The sequence below is a fragment of the Cetorhinus maximus genome, chromosome 7, assembly GCF_964194155.1.
Source record: "Cetorhinus maximus chromosome 7, sCetMax3.hap1.1, whole genome shotgun sequence".
NCBI classification, from domain to species: domain Eukaryota; kingdom Metazoa; phylum Chordata; class Chondrichthyes; order Lamniformes; family Cetorhinidae; genus Cetorhinus; species Cetorhinus maximus.
In genome coordinates, this window is record NC_135885.1 from 20070975 (window position 1) to 20087793 (window position 16819).

A 16819-nucleotide genomic window follows, 5' to 3' on the forward strand; every position below is an offset into this window, starting at 1 on the left:
TCTGTGGAGAGAAAGAGAGATAACCTTGAAGTGTTAACTTTCCACAGATTCTGCCAGACATGATGACCATTTCCAGCGTTTTATATCTTTATTTAAAAAGTACCTAATTTGTAAAGCACTCTGGGGAGCCCTAAGGTCATGAAAGGCATTATCAAAAAGGAAGGTCTTTCTCTTTTCTTTATTACAGTGAAGTCCAATCTGTCTTCACCTGTACATTTTCATTTAGAAGCCATTGCCCAGTAGCTGGGAACAGCATTGCTTTGCAGTTCCCCCTTCCTAACTCAGATCATTGGAACAACTGTAACACCAGGGCTGTTGTCCAAATGAGATTAGTTAATTCATCACATCCGTTAAAAGCAATGAACACAGATCAGCAGCTCCATTACTGATGCATCCCAGCATTATCTTTAATGACCGTTGGAAAGTACAAAATAAACCACAGAATCACACAGTGTCAGTTATTTACAGTAATTTATTTTCAACCTGCATACACAAAAGTCAGACTGCAATATTATTCTTTAATTACCGCATTCTCAAAAAAGATTATTGTGCCCTGCTTAATTTGCAGTTGATTATAGAAATTGTCAAAGCAAATCTGACATCATCTGCTTATGACATGCAAAAAATATGAAAAAAAGGTCAGAAATAGTTTGAATAAACATACAGTATAAAAGTTTCAGGCGTTTAAAATCTTCCCTGCTTACATCGGTGTCTGCGAATATGGTCAATATCCGGAGGTGCTGTACAGTTAATTTCCGGGATGGTTAATTTGGAGTAATGGCTTCTTTTATAACTGGCTCTCTGTTCAAATATGTGGCCCAATAAACTAAATTAAAGATTCCAAAAAGAACAGGAAACACAACCCTGGACATTTTGTCAATCTTGCTGACACTGTTGTAAGACTTTTTACTCTCAGCAGCCTTTTCCTCTGCCCTCATTTGCACAGCCGTACTCTTTGAAATACTTGGTATGACAGGGTCCTTTGTAATATTCGGGGTGTAGGTCATTCCTCCAATCGCATATGCATTGTTCATGCTCTTTGCCAAGGTTTCTTTTTTCTGGAAAACAGCATAATGCCGTAGCAGTTACAAGCATTTCTGTCTTACGATTACAAAAATCTTGTGTCTAGTGTCAGGCGTTAGTGTCATGCCTCAGGAACTACACTTGATTTGTAATGCAAGTATAACGTGTGCATCTGATTAACCTGAACTGAGTGAAACAACAGCAAACCACAGCTGAAACAGCAGGTAATACACCAACCAGCAAAATACCAATAGCAAAGTTGAAGAACTTGCATCAAAATGGGTGAGCCAACAAACAGCTACAAAGTTTAAAAAAAAGACAACCAATTAAATTAGTTGTGATATTTTTGTAAAACTTTTAATTCGCCTTCTTGATTACTCTCTAAAGTGAGACACTTAAAGTGCTCTTCTTCCATCTAAAACTTGCACCACATTGGCCAAAGCTCTGCACCTTCTGCCAACTGGTGCCAGCGTGAGGTCTGAGCCATTTAGCAGTCCCAAGTTATGTTAACATAACAGCTGCAGGTGTTTGCTGCTTGCTCTCTCTATTAGGGTGGCAATCAGTCACCTCTCAAGCTCAGGGAAGGTGGTCTCCAGGGAGAAGGGGGCCTCAAATGAACCAGCAGCAGGCCAGAGTTTTGGAGTCCTTAGCCCACTGAATATAAAAAGCTGGGATGTTTTTCTGATTGGTCACCTGTGGTGGCCATTTGTGCTTGGAGATTGTAATCAGGCCTTACGCTCACTTATTGAGCAGCCTTACGCTTGTTTCAACCTCACCCGTTTACAGACCCATCTGAATCAGGCCTTGGGCATCGATGGTGCCAAGATACTGCCCCCAATGTTCCATTGCTGACCCCCTTTTTTAAGGTAAAGAAATGGGCAACCAGGCCTTCTTAGTGATCAAATATGATTTGTAACAGGGTAAAGACAGTGAAAAAATTTACAACAAAATAAACTTACCTATCCGGCAGTATTTTGTGCGTGAGTAAAATATTTCTGACAATACTTTCCCTTGGGAGGCTGAGCTCTCTATGAAACCTAGGACTCGAGTCCATGGAGGCTTTACAATTATCTCCATCAGCTACCTGAACAGTCAGCAAGGCATTTGCCTGCTACTCCTAGTGCCTACAGCTTTCAAAGGCCCCAAAATTGCACAGAAGTTCGGAACTTTTCACCGAGATCAGCAGAGCGCCCAACAAAACAGAGGAGGGGGTGAGGGGGTGTATGGTTTCGCCAGATCTGAGTTTCTGGGTACAATCCATCATTCACTGTGATTCTAAAATTAATGTAAGTTTTCAGTACAATAGCTGAAGTGCATAGAAAATTAAAGGGCATTAGAATATTTTAAATATATTTTTCTGGAAGGAACTTGCAGGGATATGGGAAAAGGGTTGGGGTTTGGGACTAATTGGAGAGCACTTTCAATGAGTTGGCACAGAGACGATTGACTAAATGGTCACCTTTCTATGCAGCATGATTCTCTGATGTATTTTTTCCCCTTATCCATTTGAACAATTATTAATGATATATGTTTCAGTGTTGTCTGCAACTCGTTTGCCAGTTAACAGGTTTTGCTCTGTAATTTGATGTGTGTGATTCATGAGTATAAAATGGAGGGACAGTGAGAAACAAACCTCTCTGCCTGTGGGCAGTACATCAAAATATTCGTGCTAAATCAATATTTCCTTAACAAAACTGCAAGAACTGGCAATGTTACATATTAGTCAGGATTAATCATATTTGTGTTCTTCATGCAAGATTAATTGGAGTAGAATTTTGCAAAGTCTTGTCACCTTGTACGTGAGTTAGAGGAAAAGAAGGTAAATTTATGGTTGACTCATGACCCAAAGGATCTGATTTTTATAGCCTCTCATTGACTTTATTTAAAGGTAGAACTCTCAATCTTTATATTATATGAATGTAGCACACTGGAGGGGAAATATAATGGCCATGAAAACTATATATAAACCTTAAATTCACATCAGGCTGTCAAATGGAACAGTTTTAAATTTGTATTAATTTCAAACATGTTGTCACCATGCTTCACAATAATTGCCTGATTGAGCCAGTTCAGATTGATGGCCAAAGCACAGGCTAGAAACAACTGTTCACCATGTTACTGTAAGAACATTTAACACGCATGCTCTCATTTATTTTCACTGGAGTGTTAACTGAGTTAGTCATTGTAAACAGATTAATGGCTCCGTTAAAACAGCCAAGTGAGGGACTTGACGTCAGTGCAGCAAAGGGCTGTATAATAATATTGGTGACATCAATTTACTGTTCCTAACCTCTAACAATCCTGTCATAATGCTGTTGCTTTTAATGGGCAGCACCCCAGAAACCCAAAATATAGCCAAAGAGCTGCTCAAATCTGACTGTGGAATCTGTGCACAACAGGTTTTTAAAAAATCTGAGATTATGAAAAGAAATTTAAAATAAAAATACAGAAATTGGGACTAAGAAAGAAATTTTAGTTGGAACTCTTTAGGTCAAAGGGTATTGGAGTTGTGAATTAGAATTTCAAAGAAAGGCCACTGAAACAGAGATAATTGGATATGTTTCTGAAGATGGGAACAATTGGGGGATGTGGATCAGAAGGTAGAACTATCTCTAAAAAAATGCCATATTACTTGAGCCCAATGACCTTTTCTTGTTCTTAAAAATTTGTCATTTTTATTTTACATTGTTGTCTGGGTTGTTATTCAGAAGATTAAGTGAATGTCACCAGTATTTATACTGAGCAAGGGTTTTATATATAAAAGAGATAGTATAGCTGATAATGCATTAAATCTATAGTGCTTAAATGAATGCACAAGAGGGGAATGATATGCTTAATTAAAATTTGCACCTACGTTATCTTCAAATTGACTTAATTTGTATGAGTAACTCAAATTTATAATTATAATTTCCACAAATGATGGAAATAGCGCTGGAAGGTGATATTATTTTATTATACATCATGGGCAGAATTTTACGCTTGGCATGTGGGCACGCACCCAACACGCCTGAGCGTAAAATGACACGCAAGGACGTCGGGTGTGCGTCCCAACGTCATTGCGCACTCGCGCGATATTTCGTTTGGTGGGCGCGCGCCGGAGTTGACTGCGTGCCCGCTGATAATTGAAAGGCCTATTAAGGCCATTAACAAGCTAATTAAAATCAAATTTACGCTGCCCGCCCAACCTTACGGTTGGCAGGCAGGCGAAAAGGCCAAGCGGACTTTATATTTTTTGGGAAACCTCATTCACGAGCAGGGTGAGGTTTCCTAAAGCAAATAAGCATTAAATAAAAACTTTAGTTTTGACTTAAAAACATGTCCCAGCTCATGTGACAGAGTCACATGAGGGGACATGTTTTTAAAAAAATTTTTACTGTCTTTATTCATTTTTTAAAAAAGCACTTCAATCTCCCTGAGGCAGCTCTGTGCCTCAGGGAGATTGAAGTGCTCTTTCGCGCACATGTGCAAACTGCGCACCAGGCCCGCTCTCCCAACTCCCCACACCCGCACAGATAGCGCTGAGCACTGCCGCTCGCGATCCACGCAGGGTGGGCCTTAATTGGCCTGCCCGCCCACGTGAAATCGCGGAGAGGAGCCGATTGCAGGTGGTGGTCGGCTTCCCAACTGCCCCCGCCTGCACCCACCGAGTCTGCCCAGCGAGGGGAAAATTCTGGCCCATATTTCTAATTTCAGCTTAGTGTAGAAAATTATTTGTGATACAATTTAACAATCTCCTTACTCAACATCGGCAAATATTTAATACACATTTTCCGCCGAAGTCACTGGGTAGTCATCAGTTGGTTTTCCTTCCAACTCTATCCCAGGAGCATAGGGACACGAAGAAACCCCATGTTTACAAAGCTCCTTTCATCTGGAAACTACATACATAATTTAAACCTTTTGTTGAAATAATGACAGACCTTCTGGCTCTATTAATCTAAGATAGAAGACCCCCTATTGTTTAATGCTTTCACAACTCTACCCATGACCTCGTAAGATAAAAAATAGGTTAAATTTTAAGTGTAATCAACCCAGGCTTGTTTGAATTGCATCTGTCTGTTATGGCCAGGTTCTCAATCAGATGTTCACTTATCTTATATTTAATACTTTAACCTGCAACTTAAAAGTTATATTCCTGAAACGAAAAGTATTATTATGAAACATATGAGTTATGAACCAGATATTTGCAATAGCCATCATGAGTAATTTCATTTAAATCCTTAAGTAAATGCATGGTGCTTCTCCAAATGATGAGACAATAACAATTTGCTTGTTTCTTTTGAAAGAGTCAGCAACGAATGACAGCAGTAACTGGAGGATCTTGTTCTTTAAGAACAGCCTTCACTATCTAACTGAGGCAAATACAGTAGGGCAATTATATTTCTTCATCCTGTTGCTAAGTTAGGATTTAACCATAGTTGGAAATCTCTAACTAAGAGCCCAAACTGTACAATCCACTGTGCAATATAAGCAGTTTGATATAAATGCCTCAAGGGGCAGATTGTACATTTATCCTCAAGCAAACACTAGGGAAACATATTCATTGCGCGTTTATCTCATTTAGTTTGTGGGACCTTGCTGTGTGCAATTGGCTATTGTATTTGCCTACATAACAACAGTGAGTGCACACTTCAAAAGTATTCAATTGGCTGTGAAGCACATTGGAATGTCCTGAGATAAAGAAAGGCACCAAATGAGTGCAACTAATTCCTTAAAATAGAACATTCTTTGTCAATAATTTCACATTTTTTTGATTGATTCAGTGTAAAAACTATGAGGCAGTCGGAGAAAGTTCAGCACTTTCTCAGCTGCCATTACATTTCCAAAGTTTTGAAGAGTTATGGTGGATGGGTAGATGGGCATATGTTGGCATGGAGGGTATGAGGGGCCATGGGAGGGTGGATAGAGGGCATGAGGTGGCATAGGTTGGCATGGCTAGGGCATGGGGAGTGTATGGGAAAGGTGAGGGCTGTTTTTTGTTTTTATGCTTTTTTAAAAAAATCTTTGACCAATGGCTGGTGCAGTGAGGAAGACCTTTTTCCCAGCCCACCTCTACACTCAGCAGCCTCCGCACTCATTCCGGAGTTGCCCTGCTAAAGTCCCAGAGCCCTGCCATACCAAAATGAAAATCCCAACTTCTGGGACACTTTCTCCCAGGTTGGGTTGGTGGAGCCAGGGAATGTCCAGACGCAGAAGCAAAAATTCAGGCCTAAGTGTCCACAGCCAACATGGATGAAGAAATAACAAAAAATCTACCATGTCTCTCTTTCTCCCTTTGCGATTGTATCACCACCAGGAATGCCTCAGCCATAACATCCTATTTGTTCCACCACCCCCTCACTCTGGATCTGGGCGCTCTCTCCCTGACCTGCCTTGAACCCATTCTCTTGCTCTGTATTGGTCCTACAAACCCCAGCCTATGAGTGATGCTTCAGTAATACATAAGTTACATATTAAAAATTCTTACCTTAGATTGAAAAGCTTCCATTGCTTTTTTCCCATCCCAAGCCCAGCTGCGTTTGGTGAAGTAATTCACTGTTGCAAACTCGATCAGAGCAGAAAAGACAAATGCGTAACACACAGCTATGAACCAGTCCATTGCAGTGGCGTAAGCTACTTTGGGCAAAGAGTTTCTTGCACTAATGCTCAACGTTGTCATTGTCAGCACTGTGGTTACACCTGAGGAGAAAAGAACAGAAAGCAACATCAACAACAACCATGGGCATTTACATAGCAATTTTAACATAATTAAATTTTCCAAGACATTTCACCTGACAAAAATTGACAGAGCCAAAAAACAGTTTTTACCTCAGTTCAGTGCATGATGAACAGAGGAAAATCAAAATCTTCCAATTTTAATATCTTATTCAGAATACGAACAAGGAGCCATTCAGCCCCTCGAGCCTGCTCCACCATTTGATAAGGTCATGGCTGATCTGATAGTAACCTCAAATTTGCATCCCACCTACCGCCGATAACCTATCACCCCCTTGCTTCCCAAGAATCTAACCACCTCTACCTTAAAAATATTCAAAGACTCTACTTCCACCACCTTTTCAGGAAGAGAGTTCCAAAGACTCACGACCCTGAGAGAAAAAATTTCACCTCATCTCTGTTTTAATGGGGGATCCCTTATTTTTAAACAGTGGCCCCTAGTTCTGCATTCTTCCACAAGAGGAAACATCCTCTCCACATCCACCCTGTCAAGTCCCCTCAGGATCTTATGTTTCGATCAAGTCGCTTCTTACTCTTCTAAGCTCCAGCAGATATAAACCTAGCCTGTCCAACCTTTCCTCATAAGACAACCCACCCATTCCAGGTATTAGTCTGGTAAACCTTCTCTGAACTGCTTCCAATGCATTTACATCCTTCCTTAAATAAGATGACCACTATAGTACATAGTACTCCAGATGTGGTCTCACTAGTGCACTGTATAGCTGAAGCATAACTTCCAGACTTTTGTATTCAATTCCCCTCACAATAAATGATAACATTCTATTAGCTTTCCTAATTACTTGCTGTAGCTGCATACTAGCCTTTTGCGATTCATGCACAAAGACACCCAGATCCCTCTGCATCCCGGAGCTCTGAAATCTCTCACCACTTAGATAATATGCCTCTCTTTTATTATTCCTGCCAAAATGGACAATTTCACATTTTCCCACATCATGCTCCATATACCAGATCTTTGCCCACTCACTTAACCTATCTATATCTTTTCGTAGTCTCCTTATGTCCTCTTCACAACTTACTTTCCTATCTTTGTGTGTCATCAGCAAAGTTGGCAACCATCCCATCCATCCCTTCATCCAAGTCATTTATATAAATTGTAAACAGTTGAGGTCCCAGCACTGATCCCTGTGTCACACCACTCGTTACATCTTGCCAACCTGAAAAAGACACATTTATGCCTACTCTCTGCTTCTTGTTAATTAACAAGATTGAAAAATACTTAGAAACATAAGGGAGGATTTTCCCCTTGTCTGGTGGGTGCAGCGGGTGGGCCCAGGAGCGGCCGCGCAATGGTTCGCTGCCCGCGATGGGGCCCCGACCGCGATTTCACCCTGGCTGGCCAATTAACACCCAGCCAGTGTGAACTGTGCACTAAAACGCTCAGCTTTGCCTGGGTTGGCGGGGGAGGGGGGGGGGGGGGGGGGGTGGAGTTGGTGAGTTCGGAGGAAGACGAGTGCTGAGGTGTGCGCGGGCGCGCTCAGTGAAAGCTCCCTGAAGGCGCAGGGCCGCCTCAGGGAGCTGAAGATTTTTAACTTTACAAATGAAGATTTTAAAGTTGAGGAAAACATGTCCCCTGATGTGGCTTTGTCACAGGAGCAAGGACATGTTAAAAATGAGTTTTAAAAGTTTTTATTTTTGTTTTAATCATTCTTCGAAACCTCATCCCGCCCGTGGATGAGATTTCGTAAAACATGCAAAGGCCACTTGGCCTATTCGCCCGCCCGCCAACTGTAAGGTTGGACGGGCAGGGAAAAATTCAATTTAATTAATTTATTAATCAGCTTAACAGCCCTCTTAATTGTCGGCGGGCGCACTGCCGTCTCCCATGCTCGCCTGTCGACTGAAATACTGCGCGAGTGCGTAATGACATCGCGATGCTTACCCGATATCATCGCGCACAACTTTTCTCCCGTTCGAGTCGGGTGTGCGTCCGCCCGACGAGGGAAAAATTCTGCCCGTGAAAAATAGGAGGAGGTCATTTGGCCCTTCGAGCCTGCTCTGTCATTCAATATGATCATGACTGATTCTCTATCTCAATGCCATGCTCACGTGCTCTCCCCATACCCCTTGAGAGTCCAGAAATCTATCTATCTCCTTCTTAAATATATTCAGTGACTTGGCCTCCACAGCCTTCTGTGGTAGAGAATTCCACAGGTTCACCACCCTCTGAGTAAAGTTTTTCCTCCTCTCAGACCTAAATGGTCTGCCCCGTATCCTGAGATTGTGATCCCTTGTTCTAAACTCCCCCCAGCCAGAGGAAACATCACTCCTGCATCCAGTCTGGGCAACCCTGTCAGAATTTTATACGTTTCAATGAGGTCTCCTCTCATTCTTTGTTAACAATCGATTTTTAATTATTTTGCCAATCTTCTCCCCTTCTCTCTTGAAAGGCATTGGTTTCTTCCCAGAGTTCAGTTTCATTGGCATTACTTTCTCTCCCATCCCTCACACAAGTAGCAAGGTAGCCCTGATAGGCTCTTCAATCTCAGGATATGTTGTAGTTCAACCAAGAACCCCCTTATCTGATATCCATACAATGGCACTTCCAGTATCAGCTTCCACATAACAGTGTAAGCCACTGGCATTGCAGTCAATTGGTTTGTCCTACAGATCAGCTACCTCAAAACATTGAAGTTGGGATGCTCCTGGTCTGTACAACTCAGCTTTTCAATGGACTAAGGCCGGGATTTTCTGTGCCTGCTGGCATCGGGCATGTTCGGTAGGGTGAGCGGACAATATGGCGTGACTGTTTCACGACAGCGTGAAACCAGTTCACGATCGTCCACTCAGCCCACCGTTCTCTGCCATAGGACATCAGGAACCTCATTGTAATACATCAGCATATCATTATTAGGCCTGCCCACCGGAATTTCCCCTCCCTCACCCTGCTGGATCATCCGCCCACATAAGCAGGAAAACACGCTGACGTATTTCACAACAGCCCATAAGCATCGTGCACCTGGCGGGCTGCACTTCACTTGGGACTTCAAGGTTTGTTTGCTTACCTTGCTTCAGTCAGCACTCACAGTCGTCAGCGCCAGGCTTCATAGGCGGCACCACATCACTTCTAGGGGGGCTCACAGGTTGGTCTCTATCTTCCAGATCAGCCATATGTGAGTGGCTTTTCAGTGGCTGCAGGGCTAGGGCTTGCTTGGGGAAGGGGAAGAAGTGGCCTCAGGCAAGGGAAGAGGCTGCAGGGCGAGGGCTGTACTGGGGAAGGAGGGTATCCCACGGTGTGTGTTGGGGCACATGTTGACCTGTGCAAGTGGCCTCAAGATGGTGAGGGCTGAGGAGGCAGTCTCCAGAGGGAATGAGGCCAGATGGACATGTGAGGGGGTGTGTGTGAGAATGGTGGGGATGTCCCTTGAGCTGGCAGTGAGTGAGATGTCAGTGAATGTGATGGGCTTGTGAGTGTGTGAGTTTAGAGATGGTTGCCTTACCCTGGCGGCACGGATGAGATCATTTATCCTCTATCTGCACTGGATGGCCAACCTCTTCTGTGCAGCACTGGCACTGATCACCGCTGCTGCCACCTCCTAAGCCTGGTTGATCACACTGCTGCCCATCCTGCAGCCAGAACGGGGGTAGAGGACATCATGGCGGGCCTCCACAGTGTCCAAAAGGCATTCCAGTGACGTCACTAAACCTGGAGGCTTCTTGCCTTTTGTGGACATCTTCCTTACAGTAGTCGTGGGCTGGAAGCACTGAGATGGCTGGAATTTAATTATAACGCCCTGTTTAATGAAGTGGCGAGGTGATGGCGTGGTGGGTGAATGAGAGCTCGCCCGCCAGCGAAACAGTGGGTTTCACAGGAATGCATAACTAATGTGGCAGGTTTGGGATGATATGGCATGAAAACCCACCATTGTAGCCAGTGGGTAAAATGTTTTACCCGCACACCATTGCACTTAGTGCAAATCTGCCCTAAGTCACTGCACCAACAAGGCATCTTTAAAATATTGTTTTTGAAATGCAAGTATCAATGAATGTATCACAGTACTTGTAGGCATTTGCTCTATTATATTGATTCATCTGTACAATGTAATTTTCAAGACTGCTGGCATTACTAATGCTACCAATCATTTTAGGTGTGGAAATATGCTTTGAGTCACTAAACATCAAAAAAATACTTTGTTCTGCTTTCAACAAAAGAGTTCTTTTTTATCCTTTAGTACTTAAAACATGGAACTCAATTTTTCATGAGGAAATAATATGTTTTACTGAAAAGCCATTTGTTTTGTGTGAGGGGTGCCGAAGGTGTAATTCTATAATGGAATATTGGAACATGGTTCGTGATTCAATAATTTCCATTAAAAGCTATCTGTTTGGATGTTGCATGTACCAATAATTACATGGGCCAGGAAATTATGGTCCTGCCGCGGCTTCTCCCCCCCAGCGGATGCGGCGAGCCACTTAAATCTCCATTCAGTTCGGCAGGACTGTAATATGCTGCCAGAAGGGAGGGGCCATAAAATCCTGGCCATGGGGTTTATACTGATAAAGATGTCAGACAAAGTTTATAATCTAACAACGAAATTCATTTTCTTTCCATCAGCAACTTGCCTATAACGTAGCAAAATATCTCAAGACGTCCAAACGTCCCAATACTGTCTGAGTAATAGCAAAGCAAATATGGGATTCTCCCGAGAACATTGAATGATGGAAGAGTGATGGGGCATTTTGGTCAGTAAAAGCCATGCCCGATGGTTAAGTGATGCAGCCAGAACCTGATACCATGGCCCGAGTTGTCAGAAACAGTTGTTAATCTCTCCAGCTTCCATGACAGGGAACAGTCACTGAACATTCAATGCTGCATTGACATTCCAATGCAGCCACCAGCAGTAGCCCCAATGTGGCAGCGTTAAAATCTAAATTATATATTTTTGGTATCTCTGGAGGGACAGTGCATCACTCACGAGCTGGATCATCCTCTACATTGATGGAGGTATCGTGCTAACTGTGACAAATGAAACGAATTGCTGCCAGTGGTGTTGGAAGCCACCATATTACAAGTGGCTATGTTGGTTGCGACATTCGGTACTCTGGAATCTGTTCCATTCACATTGTGGGTGGGTTGCTGAGCAACACTCTCTTCGCTTCTCTAGATAGCATTTTCAATTTGAGGGTGGCTGAACCATGGCTTGTGCCGTGATTTTACTATGGGGCAGGGTGAGGAGACAGGTCGCAGGTCCACCTCAGCCAGATGGAGCCCCACGCTGTTGGCATTGCTCTGAAACACGCGCCAGCTACCTAATCAACTGAGCTAACCACCGCCACCACCCCCTGCACCCACCCCCCTCCACCCACCCATGTCAATGCTGATAAAGCTTCAGCTTGTGCTCAAGAAGGAGCTGCTTCTTTACAAACATTTAGACCAGCAATGTGGATTTGATATTACTGGCCTATACTCCTTCCCTGGCTACTGGGCAAGGACTAGAGGGAAAACAAACAAATGTCGCAATTGAGACTTTTAAACAGCTGAGCAAAAGCATATTTCAGAGCTTTATTTATACTGCACAGGCCTTTCTTGTGTGGAAATGGCACTCCTGGTGTTTTGGGAGTGTCAGAGGTAGTGAACACACTGATGAGTCCCCAGATAGTACAGTGTGTATATCTAGTGAGTAGGTTGGCTCTGCAGAACAAAAGACGTCTTATATTTGCTACTTCAAGGCTGATTTCCCAATCAAGAACTTTATTTCAAGTGAGACTGTAAATTGGAAAAGTAGTTTTAATGTGTTCATTGCAATTACAAGCTATATAGGAGACAAGAGGGTAAATCCTTAAAATGTGAGCTAAGCTGTTCAGCGATGTTTCCAGAAGGTATTTCCACATGCTGAGGGTAGTGGAAATCTAGAGCTCTCTCCCCAAAAAGCTGTTGAGGCTATGTCAATTGAAAATTTCAATATTGTGTTAAGAAATAGAGATAGTTTAAGCAAGTTACATTTGTATTCGTGGGTATCAGAAATTAGTTTTAGCTTTGATATTTAAGTTTGATTTGTATTTCTGCATCTGTGTGTTAAGAAAAGGTCAAGTTGAGTTTTAGTTTCACTTTAAAAGGTGCCTGCATTTCTAATGAGAGTTTACAACTATAAGAGAAGTTAAGCAAACAAGAGTAGAAAAACTGGGCTGTTGCCTAGCAACAGGGGTCCAGAGAGGCAGGTCCGTCCCACTGACACCCACCAAAGAAACTAGAAGCAGCAGTTTTTGAGTTCAGTTTTGAAGACAGCTGCCAGGCAGAAGCAGCCTAAAAGGGGACAGGTAGCCAGACCCAAGCTAAAGAAGAAAGTCCCCAAGGATCCAGGGGAGTGGAACAGCAGAAAGTCCCAAGCAGACCTTCTGGTCAAAGGAAGGACAGTAACCTGGAAAAGGTCCTGTTAAATGAAGTTAACAGTGAGGGGCAGAGAAAGGCTCCAAACTCAATCTTAAAGCTCCAAGCTGCAGGAATTAAAGTGACATAAAGGCTTGTAAGAAGTCAGAAGGTCCAAAGAGGCAACTGAAGGTCTGTAACTCTTCGCTATGGACATGTGAAGCAGTGGTGTACTGCTAACAGCTGAGTCGGTAAGAGTGAGTGTACGGAAGAAAGCTTGAATGCATGTGGTGACCTAGGGGAGAGGAATGTCGGATGGAAAATTCGAAAGCCTGGAGGTGAAGCGTCGGTTTGGGAGAAGATTCCAAGGCGAGTTCTTGGAAAGTGGAGATTGGAAACCCTTGTGTGAAAGATGGAGTTCAGTGAGACTGGTTGGCTCACAGGGTAACAAGTGTCTGGGGGGAACTGAGGAGCAATCCATATCATCTGTCTGGGGTGGCATCTGTCACTTGGTTTCAGAGTATGTTGTGTCTAACCACAGGTTGCCAATTGGTTTACATGAACTTTACTTACTGTGAACATTCGAATACAAGATAGTTTTTGTAACTTGTGTTACCCTAACGAATTTGTATATATCTGTAAAGGCATAGCTGTGGGGAGGGAGTACAGTAATATGGTTCATCTTTTCTTGTTCAATAAATGTTTTGTGCTTTTGTTAAAAGTTCATTAGCTGACTCCAGTGATTCTGTTCAGTCACCCCTCTCCATGTATCTAAACAAACAAATAAAAGTTAAAATCTATCAAGCTGGGTTCCACCCTGGATCAGGCTTGACCAGTAGTAACCTCAGCTGTGGATCATAACAGTTGCGATTAAGATACTGTACAAATCAGCCATGATCTAATGGAATGGCAGAATGGCCTCAAAGGGCTGAATGGTCTACACTTCTACCGAAGATCCTATTCTAGTATGGAGATACCAACGGTGTCATGCCCCTCTGTTGGTGAGCCTGCATTCTTCCATTGCTCCTCCTTTACTTCTTTCAAAAGGTTAAGAAATGGCTATTCCTGTGGGAAACCTGGAAACCTCTTGTCCTGTCTAAAAGGAGCAGAGAGGAAATGGCAGCCCCGCAGAAATGGTGCAAAGACAAATGGGAAAGTAGTTGTCTGCAACAAAAAATACAAGCAAGATCTTACCAGTCAGAAAGAAGGTTCTTGGAAATCTTACAAACAACAGTAGCTGGGCTACTTATTTCCTGGAGGGACCTGCATACTGATATTATATGGTGGAATGAGGTGGAAATGATGGGAAATATGATGAATGGAGTCCCCGTGTCATAATTAACCCGGAGCTGTCTAAAAATAGGGTGCGAACATCTCTAGCTGATGGAATGGATGGTAAAAAATGAGGCATGTGCTCGAGTGGATGAAGTTGCCAGAACGGTTCTCTCACCCATTTTTTGCAGCTCAGCAAATGCCACCACCATAATGAGATTGGAAAATCCAAACTAATGTCTCAGAAAATTGCCCTTGGAGGAAATTTCATGACTCTGTGTTCCCAATGTGGAGCTTCGCCTCTTCCGACTGTGTATCCAGAATTTGAGCGCAGGTATGTCTGACTTGTCCCCTGTATGATTGGAATGACATGACAAACTTGAAGGCATGGAGTGGGCAAGACAGAGACAATGAACTGTCCAATTAGGTTTGCAATGTTTCCAAAATTGTGTAAAAATATCATTTTTTAAACTACTCACCTAAGTAAATTTGGAATAGTTAATGTGCTATGGCAAGAATGACACATAAGGGGAGAGTTCCCAGAGTCTAAGCCGAACAGCCACAGGAGGTCTTGTGGCTCAGTAGATGGCTTCCCTATGAGCCAGAAACTTTGGGTTCAAGTCTGACTCCAGGACTTGTTGGTCATGGAAGGAGTGTCCATGACATGGTGTTCAAACAAGCTGATAATCAATCTTCTAATGCTTCCCTCCACTATTCTCCAAAGATGGATGTGAAGATACTAAACAAGCAGCCCAGAATTGTCCAGGCACACCAAAATATGTAAAAATCAGGTAGGTAATAGTGAAGGAATGCACCTGATTTTCCTTTTGAGTTTAAACAGAGGAAAATCAGGCAGGCTCCTTTACATGTATGCACACTGACCTACCCGATTTCCCGGTATTGACTACTCTCTGGGCTGACCCACTAACATCTTCGATATGCCACCTTGTGATGAAGAGGGAGGTGTGAGAGAGTTAGAGCTGGAGTAACAGAGAAGAAAAGATTTAGAGGATGAATAGGACCAATTAGGGCTACCTATCCTTTTTGAGTTTTAATATTTTTGAGAATGGCAGTTTGTCATATGGTTGCAATAATTCAAAGTCTTGTACATCTTTCTGAGGGATAGTCAGAATATTGATGAGGATTGTATAAAAGAACATGAAGTCTCAAGTTTCTTTTTTATTCTTTCATGAGATCAGGAGGTCACTGGTAGAGCCAGCATTTGTTTCCCATCCCTTGATGCCACTGAGTGACTTGCTAGCCTAATTCGGAGGGCAGTTAAGAGACAATTGCTGTAGGTCTGGAGTCACATGTAGTCCAGACCAGGTATGGACAGCAGATGTCCTTACCCTTAGGACATCAGTGAACCAGACAGGTCTTTAAAATGATCAATGATTGTTTCATGGCACTATTACTGAGACATGTTTTCAATTCCAGATTTTTATTGATCAATTGAATTTAAATTCCACCAGCTGCCATGGTGAGATGTGAACCTATGTCACCAAGATATTAGTCTGGGCCTTTTGGATTATGAGCCCAATTACATTACCATTATGCCACCGTCTCTCCAGAGGCACAGAACACTGGAGCATAATATTATTAATGACTCAATAAACTGTAATCAGCAACCAAATTGATGAATATTGCCATAATTTCATACCAGTTAGTTTTATAAGATATCAGGGTCACCGGAGGAGGAGTCAATCAGTAATTTTACCTTACTGAAGTGGGTTTAAATCCAATGGATGTTCTCTACAATTGGTTCTAATGGTTCTAATTGTAACTAGTTGGAACAGATTAATTCAGTTGCTGGTGGACGAGAGTCAGACTCCCAGAGAACTCCGCAACATTGAAACAAAAACCCCAACCTCAAGGGCACTTTTTCCCGGGTTGGGTTTGTGGAGCGGGAAATGTCCCGACTCTGTGCTCTTGACCTGGGAGCGAAAATTCAGGCTTTAATCTCAACCCAAGAGGGCATAAAGATAACTGGCGTACAGAGCTGGAAAAGTCATATCAGGACACTCCTTTGAGATTGGAATCTAGGGCATATTGGATGAAGACTTGCTTAGTGCATCAGAATCGTAATGAATAGGTTTACAATCTCATTATACATGGCATACAGATGGAATCTTACTCCATTGTTGGCATGGAATAATGGGGCTTTACTTTTCATCTAATCTCTGGTAGATATTAATATGTCAGTCAGTGATACCGACACAGCAGGGAATAATTTTTTGTTGGTGGCAGCAATTTTCTGATAAGTACTGGTAACAGAAAGAGTACCTACCACCAGTAGATATTGGAAAATTACTACTTGGGTGTCAAAGTTTCCCAATATCATATCATATGATCAACACAAAAATCGTTCACAAGTTTCTGATATCTGAAATTATCAAATATTTAAATGTGCCTGTTTCACTAGCACTGACCCAACAGGGAACAATTTCAAAAAAGTCTCAGGTATTTAACATTGGCATTTTTGAT

The 16819-nt window shown here is 42.6% G+C and overlaps 1 protein-coding gene across 1 annotated transcript in view; it reads right to left on the bottom strand.

Moving 5' to 3' along the window:
* Positions 1 to 457: 457 nt before the first annotated feature.
* The window catches only part of gabra5 (gamma-aminobutyric acid type A receptor subunit alpha5), a 92014-nt gene continuing 75652 nt past the window's right edge, over positions 458 to 16819 (bottom strand). Inside the window, exons 8-9 of the mRNA XM_078546117.1 lie at positions 6491 to 6702; positions 458 to 1058 (exon numbers count right to left, since the gene is read on the bottom strand). Of these exons, the coding sequence (XP_078402243.1) occupies positions 765 to 1058; positions 6491 to 6702 (506 nt within the window). The 3' untranslated portion in view covers positions 458 to 764. The remainder of the gene's footprint in view (positions 1059 to 6490; positions 6703 to 16819) is intronic.